The sequence below is a fragment of the Grammomys surdaster genome, unplaced genomic scaffold (assembly GCF_004785775.1).
Source record: "Grammomys surdaster isolate TR1022 unplaced genomic scaffold, NIH_TR_1.0 170, whole genome shotgun sequence".
NCBI classification, from domain to species: Eukaryota; Metazoa; Chordata; class Mammalia; order Rodentia; family Muridae; genus Grammomys; species Grammomys surdaster.
The window spans coordinates 20,628,542-20,647,011 of NW_021604618.1; the positions used below are offsets into that span (position 1 = coordinate 20,628,542).

An 18,470-nucleotide genomic window follows, 5' to 3' on the forward strand; every position below is an offset into this window, starting at 1 on the left:
GACCCTTCCAGAGGATAATAACTTACAGCACTGAGCACAGAAGTGCTTCTATTGTGATTTCAAGTCCCAAGCTGTCTCTCTGTCACTCTGCTAGACTGCCTATATGGAAACATATAAAATAAAGAGCAGAGACTCTGACAGCTAAAGTGACTCTGACCAACTGACAGTGCAGGCATGCACTAGTGAGCCACAGTAAAAAGCTTTTTTAAGAAAAAAGGAGTAAATTATTTTTAAAAAAGAATATTACTCTAATAAAGAGGTTTCTAAAATCATGCTGCTTGCCTAGTTCAATCCTGGCATCCCAGGCTCATTGTCCATAGGTGGTCCACACATGCCAGGGATTTTAAACTAACTCACACAAGATAAAAAAAAAAATGATTGATCCTGGGAACTGGGCCCAGTTAATCTCAACTCCCTCAGACGTTTCTTACCAACTGCAAGCCTGTACAACTTGGCACCACTGCCCGGCCTGGCCGTTTGGCCGGCTTATGCACCATTACCTCTGAGTGTCACTACAAATGCCTGTACGGCAGGCCAAAATGCAAACAGTACTTCCGTGTCATGATGAAGTGAGACACCCAAGGGTCTGAGACACCCATATCCCAGGAGTTCTGCACGTCACAACTGAGAACTGCTCCTCTAACTCAATCTGGCCAGAATGAATTTAATATCTTTTAAAATCTCAGCTATTCATCACCATTAGTTATTCTTAAAGGGTATTGATAAATGACCCAATACAGCTTAGTCTACAGGTTCAGCCATGAAAAGTAATCCATGAATTATGTCATGCGATACAGAAATAATCCCCTTGATGAATGTAATATGAGCACAAGAATCATTTTATTTTATTAAGTAACATGCTTTATTGAATTTGTAAATGTATTTAAATACTCTTACTGGTCTTATATACATAAAAACAGAGGTGAATTTCTCACTAAAAGCTGTCTTTTCTTGTTTTATTGCTTTACTCAGCTGTAAAAATTATACTTCTAATATTTTAAATACAGTATCTGCAGTTATGATTAGACGGTTACCCCGTGTCATCCTACCTGAATGCTCAGGGGTCACCTGAGGCTGTGTCAGGTCTGAGTCTTCATCTGAGCTCTCCTTGGCTGGTTTTGTCTTGGAGTCGTCTGCCCACTTATCATCATTGCTATTCCTTCTTTCTTCCACACTACTGCTTGATGTCTGACCCTCTTTGCCAGAATTCAACTTGTTTACCATGTCAATCTAAAGATAATTTCAACAAAAGAATTTCCAAACTATAATACTCAAAGACATTTTTAAAAGACACTGTACTTTCATAAAACTTCACACTTCATAGAATTTAACATTCTATGAATAAAAGCATATAAAGAAACATGTAGACACACATGCTAGTGTTAAAATTCCTAGAAATGTGTGGCCTTTAATGAAGTGCAATTTAACTGCAAATTAAATTTAATAATAGTTCACCAAGTAAATACCATTGTCCCACAGTCTTGGGGAAGAGTTGAACCTGGCCCCTATGAGCCCCGCTCAGGCGCTGCTCTCTGCCACCCCCAGCAGCTGTTCCCTGTGTAGCCGCTGAGTGACCTTAGTGACTCAGACATGCCTATTTTGAATGAGATGTGTTTCTAATAAGAGTCTTCTAATGTGACTCGTATGCCTCGGTTATTCTTAGCTTCCTATTTTGTTTCAGCTTCCCTTTCTACTTGAGCAAAAGTCATTCTGAAAACAGCAGTTTGGTCTAGCTGTGTCTTCCTGAGAGAGGACAAAAAGGGACATTTATGGAGGAGTCAAGAGAAAGACAGCTTGAAAAACTCAGAAACCTACACAGGGCGATGAGAGTCACAATAGAAGTAAATACATCCCACGGAGAGCTGAGTTCTCCAAGGAACTCTATGGAGGACTGTCTACTCCAGCCCTCCCTCCAGCCTCAGCCACTAGCGGTACCCACACGCTCAACACTCTACCATAGCAATGGTCACCCCTAGTACCAACCTCAAGGATGGAAGTTATGTGATACTAAGAAGTAAACTGACTGGTGTGACACTCTCTTCATGACAAGCATCAGAGTCTCTGTTTCTAGGCACCATGTATACCAGGTGAGCTGGCCAAAAGCTCCGGGGAATTCTGCCTCCAACCCCTCCACTTCACCAGAAGAGCACTGGACTTCAGATGTGTCCCACCACTCCCAGTTTTATGTGGTTCTGGGGATTCCAACTCAGGTCCTCATACTTACATGGCAAGAACTTTAGCCTCTGAGCCACCTATTTTCTTAATACTGAATCATTTTCATAGTAAATGCCAGTGGGTGTATATTAGACACTGGAATACAAAGTTTCCTTATGAAGCCAACAGCACATAAACCTTAACAAAGTTTGGTGTCGATTTTTTTAAATATACCCAATGAGAAAGAAGAGGGGAGAGAAAAAGAACTGACTGTGCTCGTCCTGAACAATCTACAGAAATGCCATCTCAATGGATGCTAACTGCTGTGGCTGAGAGCTGGGTCCCTTTCCAAGCAGATTACCTTGACAGGCCCTGGTTCTGGCGAGAGCACCTCCAGAGAACCGTTTGAACTTCGGCTCCCAGGACGTGATCTTGAACTTGAGGCTGGTTTTGAAATTCCATCTAGGTTTCCCTTTATAATATCCATTGATGTCCTAAATCAAGCCAAAAGAATTAAGAAGCAAGTGACTTAGAGGCCTAAAGGGCTCGTTAGTCAATTTATGTTTACAGTCAATTGTACTGAGAACCTATTCTGTCCAGAGTCACACATGCAAGCGCTCTGTAATGTCACCAAAAGAATCTTACGTACATGGATTATGCATCAGATACTGATAGCAGCTGGTGAGGAAGGCAGATGTGAATGCTGTGTCACTATCTCAATGCAGGGAAGACAAAACAAAAAATCAAAAAACATGCCACATCCTTGCTCTTCCCAGAAGAACACTCCCAGGCCTCCTCCCTCAGCCTAGACCCACTCCATCGATGATTTGCTAAGTCCTCCCAGCTACCTCCTTCTGAGCTCACTCTCCTTCTTCCAGCCTTTCCTGTTCCACATAAGCCTCACCAGGTCCTCCCACACGGCTCACATGTCTCTCTCCTTCGAGCCACATTTTCTGGAGCCCCTTCCTCCACAGCACTGCCCTCTCCTAATCAGCTCTCCCCTCTGAAAATCTGCAGCTCTGCTTCTGACTAGCACAAGAGACTAAAACCTACATCCTTTATTAGCGGACAGACTTGCATTATCCAGCTGTACTTTGTCAACCTCCTCAAGGGCTTTATGCAGGGCACTATCACAGACGTGCCCTGACCCTAGCTACTGTGTGTCTGGTGTGGATTCTGGAAGTGAGACTAGCTTAAACTAGGCAGGTCAGCTTAAATTGGAGGGAGAAGACAAACATTGCAGATATATCCTTCCAAACCATGCCCTTGAAAGAGACCGATTTAGACCTGCCTGGTGAGGGTGGGACAACAGGCATACTGTGAACTAGAAGAAACTGGGAAGATTCCAGCTTAAATATGAATAGATATCTCCTGCCAAGTCTTTTCTAAATGCTCATAATTACATGAAGCATTAAAACTGCAGTGTCCTTATTCTACAAAGTGGCTTGTCTTTCGTGTTCTTTGGTGGCCCATAGACTCGGAGTCCAAAGAGGCCTTGCACACAGAAGGAAGCACAAACATTACCAAGCTGGAGCTTCCCTTGGGCACACAGAAATAATATGGCTTGCCCTTTAACTGCTCAATGTGCCAATGCTGCTACTTCAGAGAACAGTCGGTCCACTCTTCCCACTCAGCAACTGAAAAAGGCATTGATGTCAACATTATTCACACTCTGTAAAAGTGTTTGGGCTCACTCAGGAAGGGTCTGACATTGTTATTGTGGGATGATGGATCACCCAGGCCCCGTCACATCACCACCGAAAAGCGTAAGTCACTAAAAGGCCAAATGTCTTTTCCATGCCCTATGCATCCTGTCAAGGAGGGCTTACTGCAGCTTGAGAGGAGCAGGGAACTGGAAGGATGTGGCAGAGCCAATATAATACATCTCAGAAAAGGGTCAAGGCACGGGGACCTAGCTGTGCCGTGGATCAGCTAAAAGACTCCAGAAACCCTTCCATCTGCTTCAAAAACTGGTCAGCTACTATTATGCTTCCTCCAAAACATATCAAATTAAATAAACCATGGGTCACAGAAAATGTAACTGACAGACTATCTGTGTATTTGGCCATCTGGAAAAGAAGTCAGAATACAGACCATTGAAATGGGATCTGATAGGTGCATTGTGTGTTTAAGAAATCACTTGTCACACAGAAACGCCACAGGAAAAAATGAAGAGCTGCACAAGCAAGCAGGTACACAACATGTACCAAGTCACACGCACACTGAGCATGGACCTTTGTGTACCAAGTCACATGTGCACTGAGCATGGCCCACTGTGCACCAAGTCACACACGCACTGAGTATGCCTTCACTGAGGATATGGGATGGGAAACAGTGTCCAAAAGGAGGGGTGTAAGAGAATCTGTTATAATAGGAAGTCAAAGAGGGCAGTCAGAAATTGATAAAGCCAAACAATAGTTAATTAATTATAATATTTAAGAGTTCAAGACGGCTGTCTCCAGAAAAATATGACCGGGAACTGCTCAATTATTTCTTCCATCGTGAATGTTATACTACAGTTTAACATTTGGATCATATTATTTTGATATAAGTAAAAACTGATTTTTAAAAGTAATGAGTCAATATAAAATATGCAATCTCCCAGGAACTGGAAGGAGATGCAAGGATAGCTTGCACGGAAATCAGTGATATACTAAGCCTGTGTGGTGGTTTGGATGAGAACGGTTCCCAGTTGGTAGAACTGTTTGAGAAGGGTTAGGAGGTATAGGCTTATTGGAAGAGGTGTTTCCTGGGCAGAGGGAGCACCCTCTGAGGTATCAACAGACTCTCGCCTTCCCACTTAGCTCTGCCTTCTACTTTCAGATCAGGATGTGGGCTCTCGGCTGTTCCTGCTGGCCACGTCTTTGCTCCGCCATCATGAACTCTAACTCTCTGAAGCTGTGAGTCAATCGAAGGCTTTCTTTGTAAGACTCTGAACTAGGAAAGCGGTTGGATGCTGTAAGCAGAGCTTAAAGGGCCATCCTAGCGGGAGGTTAGATGGCAATAGTGCTGAGAGCAGAGCAGACTGCAGAGGCCCACAGACCTCAAGAGGTTCCAGGGGGAGACAATACTAGCAACTGGGCTACAGAACATTCGTGTATTTGGCAAAGAACATGGCTGCTTTCTGCCCTCGTCCTAAAATCTTTGCCTGAGGCAAAACTGAAAAACAATGGATTCGTTTCCTTAGCAGAGTAGATTTCAAGACATGAATCTCTGACTCTGCTGCATGGTTATTAGTAATCACTCTTCTGCAGAACTACAGTGAGAAGAGTAACTGGGACAAAAACAAATGTTTGTTTCATACATTTCCTCACTTAGTGATCCACGAGGCATTTTTTTATGGTATCAAAAGAATCAAAATTAAAATACTTTATGCTATTCAGTGAAGTAGAGATGAGACCAGATTCTAATGGTAACAAATAACTGCTCATACATGCCAACGTTTTATTACATTTGTTTTTATCAGCTCACGTACATAGTACATGATCTGGTGTGATGAGGCAAAACTGCCTGTATCCACAGATCGTTTGCTCCCTGTCTGATCGTCTGAAACGCCTAGTCATATTCCCCAGGCTGGTGGATGTCCAAAGGTATCTACCTATACGTTTGGTTTACATTTCTTCCATCATAAGGAAGGTTAAGTCCCAGATCAATGTTTACCAACTTTTTCTACTTTCATTTTTTCTGTGTCATAACTGTGTGCTGTTTAAGGTCTATGCTACTGACTAGTGCTCCAGACCTCAGTGGGAAGAAGGCTCCTAAAGATGGACTAATGCAGAAGAGTTTTCAGCAGAGATCATGACTTCCGCAGGGGAAGTAGCTTCTGAAACTCGCAAACATAGCCACGCCCCTGTGGCCACCGACGCTGGCCTGGGCGAACAGGCCACACCCACCGTGCCCGGGGACCGAGTCTGTCTGCTCACCCTCTGTCAGGCCACGACTTCACCTTGTCCTCCGCCACGCCCCGCGGCTACCAACCTCTGCCCGTAGTCCATGCGGTCCCTCAACTTCTCGATGGGGACGAAGGCTGGACGCCTAGGCACTGACTGGCTCCACTGACATTCGAGTGTCATCCACTTCCCTTCGAAGGGGACCGGTTTTTCCCGCCACCGCCACCGCCTCTTCTGCGAAGATGAAAGAGGCAGCAGTCTCCTGCTGCCTCAAGGAACGCTGTTGCCCTGGCAACTAGAAGCACGCGCGGATCACAGTCTCGCGATAGGTGTAAAGGTCCCATACCTTCAAGAGTTGGGCATCGGGGACCGGAAGTTACTCTGAGTTGGAGGGGGTACGGCTGTGGCCCTCCTATAATCTCCTTTGTAGTGAATGTTCTGAGTAGGGAATGGTTTGTTCATATTCAGGTTGGCCTCCGAAATGAGGATCCCATGTTTACATAGCTCTGACCAACTGCTAGGATGTTCTACAGGCCAGCCGCCCTCTCAGATCAGTTACTTCCCATATCACTATCATCCCTTCCTTGCAAGACTGATGTGCACCTCAGAGAGATCTCATATGTGAAGGTCTTGTCAAATTTGGAGAGCTCTGGGTGTGTGCGTGTGTATAATATATATAATATGTGTGTAAGTGTGTATATAATATAGAATAATGTGTATAATGTATAATACCGTGTATTGTATAGTGTGTGTGTGTGTGTGTGTGTGTGTGTGTGTGTGTGTCTTGTAAACACTGGGCTGTAGTAAAATAAACAGGATTATGATGGCAGTGTATACCTTCACATTTGCCTATAATTTCTCTGTGTACCGCGCATTAGGACTCATTGCCTGGATCTCCAAACTGATGTTCTTTCTTCATCCTCAGTACACTGCAACATCTGCTGCATTTCAGTCTGAATGGCCCTCGATTGTTTACAAGGTGTTGTCACCCTCAGAGCTTCTCTATCCTCATGCTTTGGGACAAATACAGTGCTTCTTTAGTCTTTTTCATCAGAGCAAATAACTCGAGTTGCCCAAAGAGCACAGCTAAGATGGCTCAGAGTGCAAAACCCTGTCTGTAGATGCCATCTGTGTGCTACTGATCCTCTGTTTCTGTCTCCAGGTCTGTCTCCCTTGAACCCTGTTTCTTTATTGAAGCTCGGAAGGCATGAGAACCCTCGAAAACTTAGCAGATCAAAATCAAACCACTTTTCTACAGTCCCCTCTCACTCCAGCCCTTCCTATACCATCTTCCTCACACCATCCTCCCAGGCTCAGCTCAGCAACTTTGGTACCACCCTCAAGTCTGAAATGCTACCAAACCTGCATTCAGACTCATCAGAATCCAAATGCTCCTTACATCTGCAGGATTCCCACGCTCGCCTAGATGTTTGTGATAGTCTACCTGTACTTTCCTCTGTGGGAGCCTCCCTTGAACGGCCTGTATACTGACGGATAGTATCCTACAGCGTGTGTTCAGAACCTCAGCCTAATCCTGCCAGGCCTCTGCTCCAGGCTCTCTGTGACCCTCCACTTAGAGACCTTTCAATGCCCACAAGTCTTGAATGACCAAACTGCTAACCTCTCTGCCTCTCCAGTCTTGCCACCTTTCCCCTGATAAACGTTGCTCCAGCTTCCATCTTCACAGTTAATGTATTTCCCAGGAAATTTATGTTTTTCCAAATTCCCCTTTTCTGAAAGTTGGGAAATCCAAAACATGCAAGAAAGTAGTCTACTTCTTGATGAGAATTACCCCTTAGCAGCCTGCATAGAGATGTAACTGAGGGAATCCAGGGACACCAGTGCCAGAGCAAGAGAAGACATAATGGCACTGTCGGAAGTTGAGGTTACCACTTCCTGGAACCCAGGTAGAAGGCAGGGGTATGGCACAGTTTAATCTGCCCATCTTCCTTAAAGCTGGTATGTGTTTGGACCCTGCCTGTGCAGACAAGGAGGCGTTTTAGTGTTTTCTTGGTTTGTATATGGTTTTCTTTTTTAAACCAAGATCTCACTGTGTAGCCCAGGCTGTCTGGCACTTGTCACCTTCCTCCCTTGAGCTCTAGGACTATAAGCCTGTGCCATGACACCCAGCTTGAACTGAATCATTCTGGGAATAAAGTAGGAAGCTGATACCATTGTTATATACTCTGAACAATGTTTCAAGAAATAAAACTGAGCCAGGAACATGGCTCAGCAAGTAAAGGCATTTGCTATGCAAGCCTAGAAACCAGAGTTCAAGCCACAGAACCCATGTAAAGTTACAAGAAGGGAATCAACTTCCAATTCACAGTCTTTTCTGACCTCCACATGCACATCATGGCACATCTGCAGACATACATACAAACACACACATATATACTGTAGTGGCTACTCCTGGCTGTCAACCTGACTATATCTAGGATGAACTACAATACAGAATTGGAGGACTCACCTGTGATCCTAATCTTGAGGCTAGGGGATACAAGTTTCTGACCTGGATCTTGGCATGAAGATCTGGAGGCACAGTAGCTATGAATCCCAGGAGACTAAGGCAAGGAGATCTCTGAGTTCAAGGTCATCTGAGACAAAGCAAGTCCCAGATCCAAGCATGGAGGTACATACCTTTCATCTGGGCCACAACTTCTGCTGGAGACCTCCATAAGGACATTGGAAGAAGGAAGACTTGCTCTTCTTCACCTGCTTGCCTTGTGGGACTGAGCTACTGCTAGATCCTTGGACTTCCATTCCCAGCTGCTGCTGACCATTGTTGGGGAGTTGGACTACAGACTGTAACTCATCAACAAATTCCCTTACTATATAGAGACTACCCCTAAGTTCTGTAACTCTAGAGAACCCTAATACACATACATGCACATATACATACACATACATACATGAACACATACATGCATACACATATATACATACATGCACACATATACATACACATACATACACACATATATGCACATATACATACACACATATATTCATACATTTTAAGAAAAAGAACAAGGAAATAATGAGTTTGATTCACAATAAGTCCTTACCATTACAATTCCCAACCCATGGTATCAATAAGTTAAATTACTAGTAGATTTGCATGCTCTATGAAAAAAAACTGAATAGCTAGACTGGAGATGTACCTCAGTGGTAGGGTGCCTACTTAGTATGTGAGAGAGCCTGTGTATGAGCCAGGACAGTCCCAAAGCAAGGAAAAAGAAGTCCCCAAGACTGCCTTTCTAAAGTGGACTCTAGATACTGGGAGAGGATTGCACATCTGCTAACGGTCGAAGAACAGAGTGTTCCAGAAAAGTTGAGTAAACAACTGAAAGTATCCAGTGTGCCTTCATCGTTCCTCAGCTGGAATTACCCTCATTAACAAATGCATCAAAGTGGGCTTGAGTCAAGACTCATGCCTAGCCAGGGAAGCACCTCCATAAACCGTGGAGGTCACCTATTAAAAAACCTCACGTGTGGTTTGGACACTGTTCGGGGATATCTTGGTTCAGCATAACTAAACTATAATTTTGTGTTCTTTGTTCCCCTCAGAAATGGAACTTCTTTTGACCTTGGTATCAGTTGTCTCTTAGTTAACATGATATTGTTACAATTCTACCCAGTAATGTTCTCTGCATTTTCCAGAATTTGAATCTAAATATGTCTAAATTTAATCATTTGGATTTGAGGGGTTTTTTCTTTGTATTTGTGTGTTGTTTGTTCTTTGTGGGGGTAGGGGGTACTGGAGATGGAAATCTAGTCTCTACACACGAGGAGGCATGAGTTCAACCCCTGAGCAGGATTTCCAGCCCTAATAGTTATTATTTAAACATGTTTCAGATAATCATAATAGTAAGAATACGAGAGTTGGAAGTGTTTCGAGAATAATTTAAGGGCCTAGAGGTAGAAAAGCAGAGTCTGTACTTAGCTTATGTGGAGTCCTGGGCTTGATACAAGCACCAAAGTAAAAGAGGAACAAAATTCTGCAGTTCAGACTTCCTGTTTCTACATGTTAAAGATCAGTATTTGTCAAGAACTTAGAAACACAACTTGAAACACACACACACACACACACACACACGCCCCAAGTCCTTGTTCTTCTACCTGGAATACAGCTTCCCAACTGTCTGAGTGACTTGGACCTGGAATACAGCTTCCCAACTGAGTGGCTTGGTTCCTCTTTTGTGTGACTGCCTCCTGTGAAGGCTCTGCTGCCACAAGACATAAAACAATCATGTATGATCTCACTCCCTAGACTGTGCTATATTTGTTAGTCGGCTTTCTGTTTCAGTGATAAAATGAACTTACAAAGAAGAAAGCTTTCTTTGAGATCATGGTTTGAGGGGAGAGGGGTCTCTGCCTCTGGTCTCTTGGCCTTGTGCTCCCGGCTTTGGCAGCAGAATAGATGATAGCAGAAGCACTGAGAAGACCAGCCACCTCACCTGACGACAAACAGCTGAGAAACAAAGACATGGAGAGATTAGGGGTCAGGGACCCAGTGCTTCAAGGGCATGTCCCCCCCAGTCACCTAACTGCATCCATTTAACTACCTCATGACTGCTCCAGCCTCTCCTAATAGCACTGTGGGCTGGCAACAAACATTTAACGTCATTAGGGAACATTTATCCAAACTATGGCACCTGTTTTGTTTATTTTTTAATAAAAGGGGAAGGACTGGAGAGATGGCTCAGAAGTTATGAGCACTGGCTGCTCTTCCAGAGAACCAGGGTTCTATCCTCAGCACCCACATGGTGGCTGACAACGTTCTGCAACTTTAATCCAAGTGATCTTACGCCCTCTTTAGCCTCTGCAGGCGCCACACACAAGTGATACACAAGGCAAAGCACCCACTCACATAAATTAGAAGTGAGAAATGGAAAGACAGTTTATAATACAAAGAAAGTACCACTGTTAGAAATCTGTTATTAAATAGTTGGGTAGCCCTAATAAATTAAAAAATGTTTATGGGCTAGTGTCCTCACTTGGAAAATGAGGTTGGACATGGATTGGAGTTCTTAAGTCCACTGTACATGAAAACGACCATTGCATAAACTACTGATACAGGGCTGCAGCTGCGAGCAAAGAGGTCAGAACTTTTACACCACTTTCTCCACCTCTAACTGTAAATACATCACCCAGTGAATGATCTTGATAAAATGCTGATTTGGTCTCTGGAGGGACCCTCTCAGGTGATGGATGTCAGGGCTCCTGGATCCTCCAGCTGCTTTTTTGAGTAGCTACAGGTTGATCATCTCCTCGTGCCTACATGTTGCTTCTGTTCTGTGAACAAAAGCCATTTTTTCTTTGTATGTGTGTGCATGTGTAAGTGTGTGCACCTTGTGCTGGTCTATATAATACACATACTCGTGTGCAAATGCAACCCAGATGTACCAATATGGGTGTGGAGGTCAGAGGGCAATCTCAAGTGTCAATACTTATCTTTCACCTTGTTTAAGACAGAGTCTCTTTATTGTCTTTTCATGGTGTGTGTAAGACTGAGACTGGCTAGCCCATCAACTTTCTAGAATTTTCTTTTTTCCGCCCCCATCTCCCCAAAGGAGCTCTGGGCTTGCAGATGTATATTACCCCCTCCAGCTTTTATGGGGCTTTAGAGTTATGAGCTCAGGTTCTCATACTCCAGTACAAGTGCCGATGAGCTGTCTCCCAACCCCTCTCTCCAGTTTTTATGTTGGATGCTTAATGAGGACTATTAAATTTTTTCACGTTTCTTGGTGATGTGACAGAGGGGAAAAAACTTAGAAAATACAGAGCTACAAAGACTGTATGCGATCTCTGGTGTTTTCCTTTTTAAATAGTTCCCTTTTAAAATGTATGCAACATGAGAACTCTTTAAACCAAATGGAGCAAACTCCCGCCCCTCGCTGTGTCGTCATCCCACACTAAGTCTTTATTGATTATATTTTGCATAAAGCAGTCTTGATGAGTTAGCATCTGTCCCTATATTCTTCCCAGTTTATTTGCTCCCTGCTGTTCTCATTTTGCTAACTGCTCAGAGGCTCTGTGGACCTTGAGAGCACACTTTAATAAACTGAGTTGTTTTGTATTTGTCCTTAATTTCTTGCATGTACTTCTGCATCATATTGAGGACGATGCTCTCAAAACAGTTAACATTCAAATATGACAGAACACACCATCTTTTTCTAAACTGTGTTTTCTACAGTTCTGTGTTCTTCTGTGGATACTCTCTGTGGAGTGTTATGCCTTCACGAGTAATTCATAAGTAGTTTTTGTAGAATGAATGTATTTTAAGCTAAATTTCCCCTGGTCTTATTCCAGGGTGGGCACATATGGCAGTGTTGGTTTTGGAGTTAGATTTTGTTTTTGTTTCCCATCTCTCCTGCTCTTGACACCCTCCTTCTGAGTGGAGTCATATTTGAAGGACTGAGAAAAAGCCCACATTGCGTTCCATCTGGGCTCCAACTACCAGATGCAGTGGCCCGGCTTCCCTCTTCGCACCATAAGCTCGTGCCAACTGCAATTATGAGCTGGGGGAGCATAGACATCACAGACCAAGCTCAGAAGCCATTTCTTCCTAAGGGTTGTTCATAGTGTGTGCCACAGTGGGGCCCCAGCTCCCATGATTCTGTGTCTTATATCACTGAAAAATGATGTTTACAGAATGCTTAAGACATGGCTCAGATTCTTTCTTTCTCATTTATTTCCCCATACCCTCCTAGTTGGCATAATTATTGTGCAGGTTTATATCTGAGAAGGTGAGCATCAGAAGGTTAATGTCCCCTCTCCCTTCCTGGTCACTTCAGAACTCATCTCCCCTAAGATTCCACCAACGACACACTTTCTCAGCCTCTTCCAGGGTCTGAATTTGACAAAGGGTTACTTAAGTCCACTAGATGGTGCTGGTTATCTGTTGAAATGACTGCCCTCACCTTTCAGAAGCTCTTGCTTTCCTAGAATGTTAGGCATGATTTAAGAGACCACTGGACTGAAATCTCAGGTCCCTTGAACTGTACTTGGGTGTATCTTTAAATAGCCATTTAAGTGGGAGAAGTGAAAATTAGGTCTGAAAATAGTAGTAAATATATTATAAATAGCTGATAGCAACCATTTGATGATTTCAGAAAAACAGGAAATTCTCACACTTATTTATATAAAATAACAGCAGATGTGCAAAGTGTGCGTTTTCTTCTACTTCCTCTTTTCTATACAACTTCCAGCACCCTCCAGTCCAGTGTGTCCACAGTGTGGCCCACATAAGCAAGGGCGAACAGGGGAGTAAGTCATGTTGAAAACAGTGAAGCACTGGTAACAAGTGGTCTCAGTTTATCCCAAGGAAGATGTCTTTTGTTAGAGTATCTTTTTATGGTATCAATCTTTGCAACTAGAAATGAACTAAACCTGCTTCCAGTGGGTTCTCAGCGATGTCCCAAGACTACTCGTTAGTCCCTCCCCACTGATTCTGCAGGTCCAGGTACCTACAGGAGCCTGCGTTTTAGCCAGTAAGAGAGTAATTCTGGAACAGTTGGACCCCGAACTTACTGGGGAACCAGTGATGGGAACTCATGTTTCAGAGGGTGGGTGGTGGGGCCACTGCTGCTCCAGGGGGGTTTCCAGGAGATGGCTCCCACCAGGACTCTAAAGAGTGACAGCGGGTGCTTCCTTCTGTAAAAAGTAGGAAATAAGAAATCGTTGGCCCCTCTCACTTCCTTCATTCCATGCCTTCTCTCTCTTCCTTAGCTCTACTGTGCATGCCTATGTGGGATGGAATCAGGTCCTGGTCAATGGATATTTTTCTTTCTTAAAAAAAAAAAATCAGGATTTTCTTTTAAAGACTTGATACTTTTCAGTGCTTATTGTCCCAAAACCATAATGATGCCTCCAGATTTTTTTTTAACTGAAAGGAGTTAGTATGTACATTGTCATGTGACCTTCACTTATTCAGGGGCTGTGTGTCAAGTGGGGCTTACCAGATGGTGGAGATGATGAAAATTAGCTCATTCTCTGGCACATACACATGTGCTTACCCCCCCAACACACATGTGCACGTGCACACACACATACATACACACACATCACACACACACATACAAAGAGCAGTAGAGCAGGTTGCAGAGATTTGTTTTTAGGACTTTTATTTTTGTTAATGTATTTGTGTGTGTGTGTGTGTGTGTGTGTGTGTGTAGAAATAAGTGCACATGTGGGTGCCTATAAAGGGCAGAAGAGGGTATCTGGTCCCCTTAGAACTAGAATCACAGGCAGTTGGCAGTGGCCCAGTGTGGGGGCTGGGAACTGCACTTTGGTCCTCTGTAAGAGCACCTAGGGCTCCTCACCACCAGGCCAGCTCTCCAGCCTCTAGGGATTTGTTTTTTAAAACAGCAAACCAACAAAGATGAGGCTATGTTCTTATTCCTGCTGTGACTTAGGAGTGGGGGTGGGGTCTTTTCAATTCTGCCCTCAAGAGTGCAGCTTGCCAAGTGCCTCCTTCAGCGAAAGGGACAACGTTTCTTTCCCTGAGGGAGTTCCTCACGTAACATCTGCTTAACCTTCTCATTATGTTACTGGGTCCAAAGTCATGTCACCTGGGCAACCCTGTACCTGTACAGAATTAAAAAGTTGCCAGGAATTTCCTGAGACAAGCCTCAGGTCCCTTGCTGAAACCAGCTGAGACCACACCATGCTGTTCCTGGCACCTCCCGGCTGCCAGGAGGGTGGGTGAGACACCCACTGCACACCTCGAGGTTAAGGGCTGAGGGAAAGTTTGATGATTTCATGGCAGCAATCAACCCTGGGCTGAAAAACAGCATAGGTGCCAGGCTGCCTGCTTCTAGCCTACTGGCAAGCTTGCCTTTGAATCCAAAACAGAACTAATAAGTCAGAGTTTGGTTTGTTCCTTACGTAGTTTGCTCTGCTTGTTAAAATGCAGGTCAGGTTCTCTATTAGTTACCATTGTCTCACTTCTATGACAGAATACTCAACAAAAGCAACCTAAGGAAAGAAGGGTTGATTCAAGCTCATGGTTTGAAGGGATACAGTCTATCATTGTGGAGAAGTCACAGCAGCTGGAGTGGGCAGCAGGAGCATGGAGTAGCTGGTTATTCCTGGTCAGAGTGCTGGGGGAAATGAACGCTGATGCTTTATAGGCCTTCTCCCTTTTGTTTGTTCTGAGCCTCAGTCCCTGGGATGTTTCTCCCTGTATTTAGGGTATAGCTTCCCACTTGGAGTTAAACCTTCCTGGAAATGTCATGGACACCCTTAAGAGGTTCTCTCTCCTACATGATTGATTCTAAATCCTGTCAAGTGACAAGGAAGAACAACCATTAATCATGTTGAAATGAAGTGATAGTGTATGTTACAGAAAGCTTTACCACAACTTCTGTATTTATTTCACTATAAAGTTAAGGAAGTGAGAACAGTTAGCATAAACATGGTGAATACATAACGCAAACCATACACGATGGGTCTTAAGCAGCAATTTGCAGAAATAGTTTTTCTTCGAGGTAACATCTCAGAAGTAAATAATAACTGCATAGCCACAGAGACCGGTTCACTGGCCGCCCCATGCTGGCATTCTTAAAGAGTTTGCATTCTACATTTTCTCTTGAGGGTCTTTATTTATAGTCTAAATTCAAAACAATGTTTCTTTGTGAGCTCACTCTGTGTGAGGTTGACCGGAAGCAGTTGTCTGGATCAATGCTGATCACAGCTCCTTTTAAAATGCAGTCTGCTTTGTTTTCTCTTCATTTTTATCATAATAGACAAACCAGAATTGCTATTCTAATTGATGTTTTATCTTCCCAGGACTCAACCTACAAACACACGAAACCGCTTTATACATCTCACGTCACTGGATGCTGGGTCTTTCTCTGCCAAGAGCTGCATGGCCAGAGGCCAGCCTCTTACCCTTGCACAACCTGTTTGTTCTGCTAATACAATACGGGAAGTATGTGTGGAGAGCAGAGGAAGCCTGGAGTGTGGGAAGTCGAGTGAATGTGTATTGTTTGACACAGGTACAGCTATGTCAAGGACTCCAAAGCCTCCAACCCGTGAGATTAGCAAAGCTCTTCCTGCCTCTGGAATGGAAATCAGAGGAATAGCAAAGCTTTCCTCTGTTTTCTGTGTGTGGAAAATGCCCACCATCGTTTCTTCCCTGCTGCATGTTTCCAGCCTGAAAATTGCTCCTCCACAGAGACTGCTCCGACTGACATTAGTGAAACCTTGCCTTCTGGTTTATCTGTATACAGTAACCTGCCTCCCTGTTCAACTGTTTGTAATAAACATGCTGAGCTTCTGGGATGCTGGTTCCTCCAGCAGACCCCATTCCAGTCAATACCAGCTTGTCTGTGTGTCTGTGTATTTGTTCTTCACTTCCTTGAGAGTCTGGGTTCATACCTGGAGCCACGCTAGATACAGCACGCAGAGGTGTCTTTCACTTCTTAAGCCTGGAGACACTGTGATTCTCCTGCTTTAACCAGCCTCAGCTTTCTTTGGAAATAACCCCCAAATGAAAAAGTGTTCACACCAATGGAAGGAGTACCTTCTCAACAAGCAAGGCAGCAAGAAACATCCAGGTAATAGTAAGAGGCTGCACTCTTGTCTCCTGCAATCGTCTATAAAGGAATTAAGCAAAGCCACAGAGCACTCGCACTATTTGTATAGCACAACTTAATAGAATGGATTAAAGATTGGCCTATGTTTTATGAGATTACGTCTGTGATCCACCTTTATTAATTGTTGGAGTACACTGTATAAAGGTGTGTCCCTGTATATTTAATGGTTTGCTCTCCCACAGAGGGCTAAATGCTGGCAGGATTCTGGTATTGCCATTTCGGTAGTCCATTACCTCGTTTTCTATTTTGTAAATATTTGTTCTTCCTCACTTGCCTGGAGCAATCTAGAATTGAATCTGGTTGTCAGATCTGTATTACACAGATCTGACAGCCAATAGCTGGGCAAGAAGTGGAGGGCAAAACTTTTGGATTGAGAAAGGGATGCTGGGAGAACAACTGGAAGCAAGAGATTCGCCAGCAGAGATGGAGGTGAAAGGATGGAGCAGAGTGAGCAGAGAGATAGACTTGGCCACTTGGCAGGACTAGTGTCAGTATTAGTTACTGACTAGTTTTAGAGTAGCTGGGAGAGTCCCTAAGCAAAAGGCCTAAGCTTCAAAATAATAAGCCTCTGTGTCCTGATTTAATAACACCGGTGCATCCAAGAAAGTCCCACGATAACTGCCCATCCTGGAAGAGGAAACCTCTTCTCACTCCCAGCTCCATTATCAAATCTTGGAATGAAAACACCTAAAAAATTTTTCCTCATTCTGTAGAACTAGAGAAAATAATATGTGGGTTTTATAGTTGTTTGTTTGTTTAGTGTACGCGTGCCCATGCACAGGTGTGCACCTATGTAGAAGCAAGATGTTGTTGTAATATTGAATCTCAAGCAGGGGTTTCTACCCTACCTTTGAACATTCAGTTCCAGATAAAAGACACACCATTTTATATTTATAATAAGCCTTAAGAGCACTAGAGCTGAGCAGATACCTACCTTTTAAGCTATTAAAATCTACTTCCCCATCAATAACTCTGAGTTATAACTTGCATGTTCCATCTGAGCAGCTCTTAACTTCAATTGGCCAGCCTTCATGGCCATGTTTTCATGACTTACCTAACCCATAACATCTTCTCCTCTCTCCATCTTCCTCTCTCTCTCCGCATGGTCTCTGCCTCAGACTCCCAGCCCCTGAACCAGAACTCTGCCTATCTGTCTTCTGCCCAAATATAAGCTGTAGACATCTTTATTCACCGATCAGGGATTCCTTGGTGGGGCAAAGTTGCATAGCATCACTTGGGTCTACCTGAGAATCTCCTCATCCCTGGGGGCAACCACGGCCAATATTTAGCATTACAATTCATAGCAACAGACCAAACCTCAACAGTCAGAAGACAACTTGTGAAAGTCAGTTCTCTCCTTCCATCATGTAGATTCTAGGGATCAAATTCAGGTTGCCTTTCTTAGTTACAAGCACCCTTCCCTGCTAGCCATCTCACCTACCAGAGAAAATACAATATTTTGGAGGTACCATGTTGTGGGTTGTCCTGATGCTGTTTGGATTCTGATGTTAATTCTGCTTCCTCAAGAGGGATTGCCCTGGAAAAGTAGTCAATCACTTACTCAGGTCATCTCATGTGAACCTTCTCCCCAGTTACTGGTCAATAAAGGCTAGAGACTGTGGTTGGGCAGTCAAGGAGAAAGGTGGGATGGGAGGTCTTTGAGAGTGGAGGCAGGTAGAGAGAGAAGGACAAGAAGGGAAGGAGAGAGGATGGAAGAGGAGGAAAAAGAAGCAAAGGTGGAGCAGAACCACATGACCAGGAGAGACTGCAAGCAGCAAAGGGTCTCATAGCTGGGGGATAAGTTAGTACAGTGTTAGATTGC

General features: G+C 43.9%; 1 protein-coding gene across 1 annotated transcript in view; it reads right to left on the bottom strand.

Moving 5' to 3' along the window:
• Nucleotides 1-6,231, bottom strand: part of Fsip1 (fibrous sheath interacting protein 1) — a 123,272-nt gene extending 117,041 nt beyond the window's left edge. Inside the window, exons 1-3 of the mRNA XM_028766841.1 lie at nucleotides 6,133-6,231; nucleotides 2,516-2,648; nucleotides 1,050-1,230 (exon numbers count right to left, since the gene is read on the bottom strand). Coding sequence (XP_028622674.1) covers nucleotides 1,050-1,230; nucleotides 2,516-2,648; nucleotides 6,133-6,227 — 409 coding nt within the window. The 5' untranslated portion in view covers nucleotides 6,228-6,231. The remainder of the gene's footprint in view (nucleotides 1-1,049; nucleotides 1,231-2,515; nucleotides 2,649-6,132) is intronic.
• Nucleotides 6,232-18,470: the final 12,239 nt, after the last annotated feature.